The following is an 11,492-nucleotide window of genomic DNA, read 5'->3' as shown; positions in this document are numbered from 1 at the left end:
CAACTAGTCATAGTGCATGCCAAATGTTTAAAGCAGCTTCCTCAGCTACTGAATGGACACCTCATATTTTGAAATGGGATAATAAATTTATCTGAAAAGACTATATCCAGGGCTATTGGGATGTTTCCTTATTGCTTATTTTCTGACTTAACAGTTTGAAATGTGTTATGTATTAATTAAAAAAAACTGCACTAAGGTAGTACTAGTTTCTCACGTGTAAGGAAAAAACTTACTTGGTCAGTAGTAAAGCTGATAATGTAGTGATCCCCATTCAGAAAGTGAGTACCTTTGTCCTATTTCATTTGTAATTATTTTCTTGAGAATCAGTTAATAACTCAGTTATCTATTGAAGATGCTACATGATATTTATCGTACTGAATAATTACAGTACAGCAGCTAAGCATGTCCAAAACAGCGAAGTGTGGTGAGGGGGCTGGAAGGCAGATTTTACTAGTAAAGCAGCAGAAATATTTCTGTATGTGGCAAGTGCCAGAACCCAGTGAAAATGAGATTAGAATGAGACTTCGGTCTGAGTAAAGTGAAAGGGCCTGACTTAAGCACGGGAAAGTAAGCTGCTAAAATAATGAGGCCTATATGAAATCCAGTTAAGCTTCATAGTTGTTGAGTTGTGTTAGTGTTAAAAAGAATCTGTCCCTTTTCTTCGTCTGTGTGTTACCTTGCTGTAATAAAGCTCAGTTTAGCTGTAGCCTTTCCTGTCATCACCAAAGGTGATCGCAAAAGCGGTGTTACTTGGCTCGACTAGCGTATTTCTCTAGTCTACCTGCTTTAGAACTCTTGGAAAACTAATATCCATTGCAAAGATCTAGTTTGTTACTGCTTTGAATGCTTGTGCATTGCATAACTAAGTTTACTTAAATTCACAATACCCACAGTTCTTTGGATAGCAGCCTTCTCATAGGATACAGAAGTGGCTATTTGATTGAATATGTGAACTAGCTAAACAAAAGGCAATGTATCAGTGAAACAAAGGACATCACAGCACCATCTGCTGGCTGTACAATGACTGCTTGGTATTTTTCCCTGTGAACTTTGTTTTGTTTTGTGTTAGTTCACTGAAAAGTCAGCCAATTCTAGTTAATTATACAAGCTGTGATGTTACATATTGACAGCCCTTAATAAACACTCATTAAAGATTCCCAGGTGAACTGCTGTGACTGCCAAACCACATCTCTAGCTAGGGGGAAGTACCACCAAGAAAGAGGTGAAACTGGATGTTCAGCTGTGTTTGGTTAGCCTAATAGCTATATGTCATGTGTTTTTACTATGCTTAGTAACTTCTATGAATTGATAATAACAGAAAAATGTTCTTACTGGCTTGCAGTTTCTTCCTTGTGGTCTTTGTGTGCACTCATCATTGTTGTCTTGGGGTAATATTATGCGTGAAACAGCTTCACAAACATGAGCAGATAACATCTCCAATTTTGAGCAGAGAAGAAATGTCAGCTCTCTATGTAAACGTAGACCTATCAAAAGGAATGTGATTGTGTGCTTCTCTAACATTGTAAGTGTCTGCAAGTCTTGATTGGGCCTGAAAGGAGTGCCAATATGTCTACTTAGCCATTTTTTTAGATGTTTAGACTTCTGGACTTCTGCCTCAAGGCACTTGTTTGGTGTTTTTTGCTTGTTTTCTCCTCGTACCCTCCTCCCCAGGTCTTAATTGTCTTCTAGTTGGCTGTTACGGGTAAAGCAGGTAGAAACCCAGCTTACTGCCTGCTGATCCAAATGGCATGTAGCTTTTAATCAGTGAGTTTTTTTGCAGGTGTCTATGTAGCCAAAGTTCATCAAAGTGTGCTAAACTCCTTCAAATACTAAAGTGAAAGTACTTGGGTTGCTGTTGATACCTTCTCATCTCCAAGGTAACTTCACTTTCCTTGTCCAGATCCCCTTACGGATAAACTTGATAAAGACAGCGTCAAAGTTTCTGCATCCTAACCTATAGTTTTCTTTCACAGGATTAAATAATATAAGTCAACAGCAGCAGTTTTCTGGAAGGAAAGCCTGGGAAGTGGTAGAATCAGTTGCAGAAGAGATGACAGTACATAAATAGGCAACGGACAACAAATAGGATATCTGTATGGTACAAAAGCAAAGCACGTTGGGAAGCAGGGCAGGAAGAATGTGTGATACTGGCCTAATTGTTAATTGCTAATCAGAAGGTCTCATGGTCAATGGCATGCTGGGGTTATTGGGTCTAGACAGCTCATGCTTTCAGTTCTCACAGCAGAAGAACAGAAGACCTGCAATATATCTTTTACAGTCCCTAGAAGGAGGTTTGGAACCTGTCTATGTGGTGAAGCTCCTCCCAAATGGGAGAGTGTGCAGACCTTTGGCTAGTGGTATTTTGTTACTCACTAGATTGCCACGGATTTTGCTAAAACACGTGAAGTGCATCTTCATATGGAACATGCACTCACAAGAGCAGCTGGAGTTATTCTGAACTATTATCCCTAAATCAGTAAGCCCCAACTGGCTTTTCAAATGTCATTTTTCTCCTTCCTGGCTCCTCCCTTTTTTCCATTCCCAGGAGACAATAGTTTGTGTGTTAAAAATAGCTCTGACTTTCTGCTATATGGCAATCCATTTTAGGCTTATTGGGCACAATGATTCCTAATTTGAAAGTGTTTAACTTGTAAAACAGGCTTTGGTTTAGCCTAATGAGTTTAGAGGTCCCAACAACTAAAACCTTATTTTTCTGTAAGGCTACATGATGGACTCTCAACTTCAGGATCTTTGATCTTGACCTTGAGGCAAAGTAAAGAGGGAGATAATGTAGGGCTGATCTAGATAGTGGAGGTTTGCTCATTCTTTTCAAGCATTAGTTTAAAAACATTAAAATTTTCAGTGTCATTTGAAGACACTCAATTAAAATAGAACAGTCACCTGTTAAATATACTTCTACATTACTAGGAGTCATCCTGAATAAATCACCTTACTGATTATTAAAGTTGTGCAGAGGATTTAAATCATTCTTCAGATAATCTGCGTAGGCTACACAGAAAATCTTAGTAGTGGATGATTTTGATTCCAGTCCCTTGCTAGCTTGATTATACTGTTCTACATCATCATATTAGGCTATGACAAACCCTGAATGCTAATGTCTTTTTTCTATGACTTTTAAATATTAATTTTTCTATTAATTTTGCATATCCCTAGAGATTCTGAGATTTCTTGCAGACGGTTTAAAATGTATGCCAATGAAGCGTATGAGCTGATGCTGCTACATTGGTACATGGTGTCCTCCTCCTGTCTAGTCAGGCTCATGTCCTCCTTAATCAAGGAGACAGCACATGAACCTCTTATGTTTCTACCCTTTAGATTGAAGAATGGGTAACGATTGCATTTGAACAGCTTCTTATGGTCATTGTTACTGTGCTACGCTCTCCTTTAGAAAAGCGACTGTCCTGTATGCAGTGCTCTTGAATCATGAGACCTGTTGTATCTTTAGATGTGTGGTCTATTCACAAAAAGTAAAAGCTAATTCCCCTAAGATAATTTTGCAAGTAACTGTAGAGTTAGTCTGTAGTAACGAGTCCGAATGACAGCCCAGAAGAGCCAATTATTTGAAAATTAAATATGTTCAATTATTAGATGCTTAAAACCTAAGGCCTCGTGTAGTAATCTCTTCTGTGTTAGCTGTTACTTGGGAATACATGTGCCTTACAGCAGTCAACCATAATCCACTAATTTTCACCGACTAACCTTAAAGATGAACAGTTCATAGGAAGCATGTAAGAAGAGCATTTGAAGGCTATTATATACATGTAATGTGAAGTGTCTTGATGTCAGGGTAAATCTTAGGACTATTTTCCTGCCCTTTTGGACAGAGTAAGTAAAGGGAATTGCAATTTTGGACTGATTTGGACAGAGTAAGTAAAGGGAATTGCAATTTTGGACTGTTAGTATATACAAAATCATAGCCAATTCCTGAATTTGAAGATATCTGTTAAGATACATGAGGAAATTAATTTTCATATGTATTTCTGAAATTCTTAATGGGTTGCATGTCTACATAATGAACAGTGTGGTCAAGGTAGGAGATGTGAGAAGAAATGCTGTCTTGTCTTGCCTTGTTTGGTAGGAGTTTGAGAAGGAATGCTATCTCCTGGATTATTTTAAATGCTAATAAAGTTCTGAAATACCATTACTTCTTTTCAAGAAAACCTATGAAATGATTATCTTTTCCTTGGAGTTGCAGTAACTTGGAAAGCAACAATATACCTGAGCTAGCTAAAGTGTTAAAGTAGAGCAGCTGCAAAGAACCTTGGCAAACCAAACTGTATAGTATGGTTTTTCTTGAAAATGCCTTGATAGTGTATCTTAGACTGTTTTGCTGTATTAGTAATCATTTGACATCTTCCTCTCTTCCTTTAGCAACTGTGTTTTGGTGCATCATTAGTTCACTTACTCTTAGTGCAGGTTTACCCTGACAATGCAAGCTGCTTCATTCCATCAACCTCCAACAGTTCAGCAAAATGCTGAAGGGAAAATGGGGAAAGGCAAGCAAAAGGTGGTTGGCCGGTTGACAGGTGGATATTACTAGAAGATTTTGCAATACATCGTGACACATGCTTTAGAGAATCAGTGTAGATGCTGTTTTCCAGATTATCCAGGTGGCTCTTGGGGCTTCTGGTACTATTAAGTTGGTGATGTAGGAACTGAGAGAAAACTAACCCTGTAACCCAAAAAGCCTTCCTTGTGTCAAACTGAACTTCATGGTGACAAACTGGACTGAGGCATTTTGAATTCCGCATGAGTAGAAAGAAATGCAAACTGAGCGTCAGCTCTGTGTAGCAAACTGGACAAAGTCTTGTGGGAATGGAAGAAATTAGTTCTGCAAAGTGCTGGAGGGCTTGTAGGAGTGACCAAAGGGTTAGAGACAAGAAGGTGCTCATATACTGCCAGCAAAGAGCAGAAGCTCCTGGCCTTCTCTAGGGAGGTATGTAAGATCTGATTTGACTCTTGTTTATTGTTGGCTTTGTTTATTGTAGATACTGAGTTAGTCTGATGCAATCTGTAGCTGACTATAAAGTCGCACCTTAGGCGACGTGATCTGTTTGCACTTTCTATTGTATTAAGCCAGAACACTTTTTGCTTTCAGTGCAGGGGTTCCTAGTGAACCAGCTGGGGAGTGGACCAGAAGCAGTCCCTGGCCCCTCTGAGGAGTGGTAGCAGTCCTCAGTTGATGTGAAATTATAGCCTTGCCTTTTACAGAAGCAAACAGGTAAACTGGGAAGTTGACTGAAGTTTGCTGAAGTTTAGATTTGGCATTAAGGCAGCCTGGGGTTTCTTACTACATTAGTAAAAGACTTTTAAGGGTTCTCCTCTTTTATTTCATGGATAATAGCAACAAAAAACAGCAGTTGCAGGAGTCTAAAGCATTCAGTGAGTGATGGCTGAAATACTTGTTCAACGCCAGTTTCACTACAACTGTTTTTCAATTTTTCCTTTTCAAGCTGCTGTGGCTGTAAGAACTTCACTCTCAGCTTCAGTTTACCACAGTGGTGTCATCTGTATTTTATGCTAGTGCATATTCAATTTAACCTATACCTTAAATGAGAATTCTAGGACTACTAAGCAGTTCTGGGACTGCATGCAGCACTTTGGTATCTGAACTGTGCATCTCCCTGGAATCCTTTTATCTGATCTTTTTCTTGATTTCAGTGCTTAGACTGGCCCTATTTAAAGTATAATTTTTGCTTTACTCTTGGCCATTAGTGTTAAATTCCCTTAGAAAAAAACACAGACCTTTTCAGTGCAAAAAATCTGTTTCTTTTGACAAGCAGATTTTTGCTAGTACATCCAGAACCTAGAATTTTTGGCCTTTGCCTCCCTTGTTCTCCATTGCTACTCTTTCTGCACCCCTTCTCCTGCCTTTTTTTTTTTCCAGTCAACCACAGTAGGGGAGCTAATCCTGCACGGCAGTTGTTATGGAAATCCCTATGAATATGACCAGACTGTTGCTTCATAATATACTCATGATAGGTATGTATCAACTGGATTGAGTCTATTCTTTTTTTGTACTAAGACTGATTCTTTCAGTGGCAAAGTGGAAACACTAGGAGGTCATATTTTTCAATTTATTTCAACTGTGCTGTGTTGAAACTACTGCTGCAATAGTTCTCAGTTTTGGGAGCTGGCAGAGCAGTTTAACATTAAGTTGGGGGGGGGGGTAAACATTTTTTGTTTCCAAAATTCCTGTCCATTAATTTTATTTTTTTGGCTATATGAGTGGATAGCAATCCATAAAAATCCTGTCAGAACATCTGTTTCTGCAAGTCTACTGGTACATACTTTTTCAATTGTAGAAATGCCAGGAGTTAAACACTGAGGCTTTTATTCAGAAATGGTTTTAGAAGCATCTCCCTAGGGCTTTCTATTGCATCTGCTGAACGCTCTCAGCTAGAGGACTCGAGTCCAAAGCTATAAGAATACAACATCAATTCAAAATGTGCTATCGGCTGCATGTCATCACTTTCAGGAATCAATTGTCAAGCAGTGAGAATTAATAAAACCAAAAAAGTTGACTTCTACGTGGCTTTGAAACTTGTATTTCAGAGGTGTCCTGCAATGCATTGTCAACCGTATCCTGAAACTTTCATACAAGGAGGCACAGTGGTGTTTATGATTGTTTTAAGGCAGTTTTAATTGTTATGGATCAGATTCTGATCAGATGGATTCAAAAATACAAATCGAGAGGGAAGTCTATCTGCATGCAGAGTTCCAGCACACGTGGGTACCAATAGCTAATTGTCTGGTAATAGGATTTCAGTGTACAGATGTGAGTAAAGATCTCTGAATGCAGAGAGACTGGAGGAAGAGAGCGATATAAACTAGTAAGAGCAGGTCTCAGAAATACAGTACACATGCTTCATGCAAAAGGTACAAGTGAAGGTATAAGCATGTATAGCTAGAATAAGGCAGCTGGCCTTGATTAGCTCCAAGGCCTTAGTCTGCTAATGTTCCTTTGCACTGATGTGCAAAGGATCTTTAATGAGGTTTGGCTGTTCATGCTCTTTTGCAAGTTTATAGAGCTGCAAGTAATTTTTGGAAGCTTTACCAGCATCTTGGAGTTGCCTTGCATTTATAGATGAAGTTTAATACATTAAGAGGCTAGTCTAGAAGTCCTTATTTTCTAAGTTAAAAGGAGTTTTGAGGAAGAGACTTCTGAGGAATGGGAGGGGAAAAAGTACTGTTTTTAACTGTAGATGAATTCATGCACTGATTGGTTTAAAGTAGGGATGCCCTAGAAAGTAACAATGCATTTGAGCCATTTTTCCCTTGAAAGGAACCGTGGAAAACAGGAGCACCAGACTGAGTGTAAAAATAATGAAAACTACGCTGTGTGATGTTCCTGTGTGATAAGTAATCAGGTCATCAGCATAAAGTATTAGTATGTGAGGTGATACACTTCACTTTCTTAATGTGTGGTTTGGTTCCACATCTATCTGTGGGCAAATATGACAGATTTTACTGGGATGCAGCAGTCACCTTGAAGCTGTGCTCAGTAACAGCTGATTAGCATTATCTCTTCCAAATGTAAAACAAGTTCAGCTTCTCTGACCTCATTAGAGGCAGCTGTGAGAGTGTCAGTAATATACCCCACTAGCTCCTTCCAATTACTTGATTTATGTGGAAGAAAGTTTTAATTACATAATCACTGCTACTAACAGACCAGAAGTCTTTGCGGATGTAAAAGATTCTGAAAATAATTATCCTTAGCAAGAAAATTAAAGAGAAGGGATATGGAATAAGAGGATAGCTTTTTTCCCATAGCACAGAAAACGTCTGTGATAGAATAGTTTTTTCTTCCACTTATATTCCTTTGAAATAAGTCAATACAGAGTATATTTAGAAATACATATTAATCTGTTCATAAATTTAGATATAAGCACCTATTTGCTTTTCAACTTGGATTGCAGTCTGTGTCTATCAAAAGAATAATTCAAAAAATTCTCTTACATTGCTAATTAGTCTGTTTCAATTATTGGATGTAAGATTATTGGGGTGATAAAATGACAGTAGTTTATGAATCTGATAGCCTGCTTTAAGTTTGGACCTAAATTGAAAGGAAAAGACATGATTTCAAACTGAAATAACTGTTCAGAAACTTCTTGCTTTATAACAGAAGTAAGGCTATACATCTTAATTTCACATGCTTTCAGTAAGAACATAATGCACAAAAATCATTGTAGTTAGCCTGTTCTAAGTCTTTTTACCTGTGTTCATATAAACTAATGTGTCATTATTGCTGCTTTCCACTTAAATTTTTCTACATCTCAAAACTAAAAAAAATCTAGCAAAATAAATATGAAAGTCTTGTGGTCCATGATTAGGGACTACAGGTTACTTCAGGAAGGACTGAAGTGCATTGCAAACTTAAGTATCATTTGCCAAGCTTGGTCTGTTACTCAATTTTCAGATTTATCAATGTAGTTTCAAGATTGCTGGGGTGGGGGGAAGCATGACCTTTTATTATTACCAAAGGAAAACACTAAATGCTTAAAAAAAAAAAAAAACCCTTGTATTTAAGTATTTAGTGACACATGCCACCTGGACACATATCCATTTATCTTTTAGTTAAAGAAAATCCTCTATATGTTTTCATGGTGCTCTGAATTTGGGGGCTTGATCCTGGTAAGCCTGTTATTTAGTTTAAGGCCCATTATTAGTCACAGGGATGGATGAAATCTCCAGATAAAATGACACCATACTGAGATAATGCATACCTAATTCATTTTGAATTACTTCAGGCTTACACTTTATGTTAGAAATGTGGCTCTTTAAAAATGGAATGTTTATGAGCAAAAACGCTCACTTTTTTAAATGTACTCTTTCTTGTGGTATTCACCAGCCTCAGCTGTGTGTGTTATCTTTCTAATCTTGCCAGAGTGCATCTTCTCCCTTCCCAGCTAAGAAGGAGCCAGCTGAGGTAATTAAGGCATGTTTGTATGTGACTGGGAATACTGCACCCTTTGAAAAATCTGTGACTCCTTTGTTGCACTCACCTGAAAGCACTCACATAAGATACTGAATGGACAGCTTGGATCTAGAGTCTTCAAGTCCATCATGTTCCAGACCATGGCCAAAGAAATAATAGTTTCTTTTCCTCCTAAAACACAGGTCTTCCAGCTTTTCTAATATCTGTGTAAGGATGACTGTTTAAATCAGCTGCTCACTGGGATTTAAGTGACTATGAGATTATGTGGGACTGACTTAAACACCCACATCTGCTTCTAGATTGAGGTGGCTCTGGAGGCTGTTTGGTGCAAAACAATGTAGACCTATGAAAATCGAGGAGGCCAAGCTACAGCTAGGGCTGCAGAATGTGATGGTGGTTTGTACTTTTCACTTGAACAGATTTGCACCTAACAACTTAAGGTTCTTCAAATATGGGATTCCTTGTAATATGTGAACCACTACCAGCCATCAGATTCATCTAATTACAGCTTCAGAAATTCAGATATGTTCTGCCCCTAGTAATACTTTCAATAGTAAGTTTACCCAAATAGTGAATGATTACAGGTGAAAGCAGACTTAGTGCAAGTGAAAAACATAAGATGTTAAGGCTGACATTGTACTCCTTTAAATGTGACAGGAAAACTGAGTGCATTTTGTCATTAATCTTCAGTCTCTGTAAGTTAGATCTGCATAGGCTACAATGTGTGCTTCTCAGGTTTTTGCTACAAAAATCTACTTCTCAACACTTTTCCCATAGGTATGAGAATGAAAACAAGAAAGAACACTTTGCATTAATGCTTTTGAGGTTAGGGTGGGAGGAGAAGCTCTCTGAGAAAGCAGAGCATATGAAAGAATTTCTTTTCTGTGTGCTTTTCCTATAGACTAGGATATTGACTAGTGGCACAGGAAATGAGAAAAACTTAAACAAAAAGTGTTTGTATCCAGATAAAGACACAACAAATGACTCATAGCAGTTCTTTTTCAGATCTACAGTATCCTTCTGAATTTTCAGATTTTCACAATGGTGAGCCTTTTTGTAATTGCGTGTCATGGCTTGAGAGAAAAAATACCCAGCTGTACCATTGACTGGAGCTTTGCCTGCAGGAAGTAAAAATTGCAATGTGATCAGGCAAATAAATGTGAATTAAAAACTGTATGGATTTCTAAGAAATCTGAAATAAGCTGGAGTTGTGTTTGGTTGACTGTCAAGGACTGTTCCACCTCTCCTTTTTCAATGGCTTCTGCTGCCACCACACCAGCTAAGCTGCAGGAGTTGGCAAAGTTTCAAGTTGAACAAACTTTTCAGTTATGCCAGCTGTGTGCCTTGAGGGGGGATGCAGGGTGATCTGTCGCATGCTACCTAAGTTAACTCCTGTGCCCTGCCTCTGGGGCTTCCCACACCCCAGAGAGTTTCTGTCTGGGAGGAGGGCAGCAAGGAGTACTGCACGCACATTAGAAGCTTAACCCCACCATCTTCTAGAGCTGGTCTCGGACTCTAGCCTGGGTATTGCTTCTGTCTGGGTATGACTGAGTTATCTATTGGATAAAAATCTCACCTACATGGAGAGTATTAATTACCCCTAAGGGAATGCTGTCATTACTTGGCTCAAGAAAGCTTTCTGAAGGCTATCAAGATTAAAATAACCTCTTGCGATCACTTCAGTGTGATTAATATCTGAAAATACTTTTGCTTAATAATTAAAGAAAATGAATTTGCAGTCTTGCTCTTGGAAAAATGATATCCTATCAGCCTTCAGCAGAGTGTAGCGGAAACAGCACTGGAGCAGAGACTTGCTTATTTTTCTGTGGGCCTTATTGTTTAACCACTGCACATGTGGAGAGCTGTGCAGAAAGCTTTTTGAATTCACCCCTAGATGGTGAGGAGGGTGTGTTACTGATTTTTTTGTTTTACAGATCATCTTGAATCTCTGTGGCTCTGCTCAGGAAGGTGCTGAGCACCATCATTTCTTACAGAGTTTGTAGCCACTGGCCTTCATGAAGCACTGTGTGACTTCTTGCCTGTCTAAGGGTGTCTTTTCTAAATTCCTCTTCCACAACGTACCCAGGTGAGATTATTGACACTGAGGCGCCTCTCTGCCTGTGCAGATTTCATTCCATATAGTCTGATCAGTTTTTGCAGCAGACAATATTGCTTAACTCTTGGTCCTAGATTTTAGCATCAGTTTTGACTATCTCAAAAGATGATGGCTGAGAAACTCTTCAAATTACAGAGTGCAGCGGAAGGAGGACAGAAGAGGTAGAAGGGCATGCTGCTGCCACCATATAAGGAGCAGAAGTAGAAATCCGTGTAGGTGAGGTCCGTTTGGGGGAGTTGTGCGAAGCAGCTTTCCCAGTCCACGTTTACACTCCTAAGAGGCAACGATAATTATTTTTAAGTCTTACGGAAGTGGTATATTGAGAAGTCACAGTAGGTATAGCACTAACCTCATACCACAGTGATTACAATATCATTCCTCTTCCCCTGAAGTACACCTTCAAGGACTGAAACGTAG

General features: G+C 38.8%; 1 protein-coding gene across 4 annotated transcripts in view; it reads left to right on the top strand.

The window, feature by feature from the left end:
• Positions 1 to 1,599: 1,599 nt before the first annotated feature.
• CNDP1 (carnosine dipeptidase 1) overlaps positions 1,600 to 11,492 on the top strand; it is a 31,371-nt gene continuing 21,478 nt past the window's right edge. For 3 of the 4 annotated variants that reach the window (XM_068932049.1, XM_068932043.1, XM_068932044.1), the window contains exon 1: positions 1,600 to 11,045. In XM_068932049.1, the coding sequence (XP_068788150.1) occupies positions 10,975 to 11,045 (71 nt within the window). In that variant the 5' untranslated portion in view covers positions 1,600 to 10,974. The remainder of the gene's footprint in view (positions 11,046 to 11,492) is intronic. The other variant, XM_068932045.1, reaches the window with a different exon arrangement.

The sequence above is a fragment of the Struthio camelus genome, chromosome 2 (genome assembly GCF_040807025.1).
Source record: "Struthio camelus isolate bStrCam1 chromosome 2, bStrCam1.hap1, whole genome shotgun sequence".
In the NCBI taxonomy this organism is placed as follows: domain Eukaryota; kingdom Metazoa; phylum Chordata; class Aves; order Struthioniformes; family Struthionidae; genus Struthio; species Struthio camelus.
Note: the sequence above shows the minus strand (reverse complement) of the source record. Positions and strands in the feature narration are given on the sequence as shown.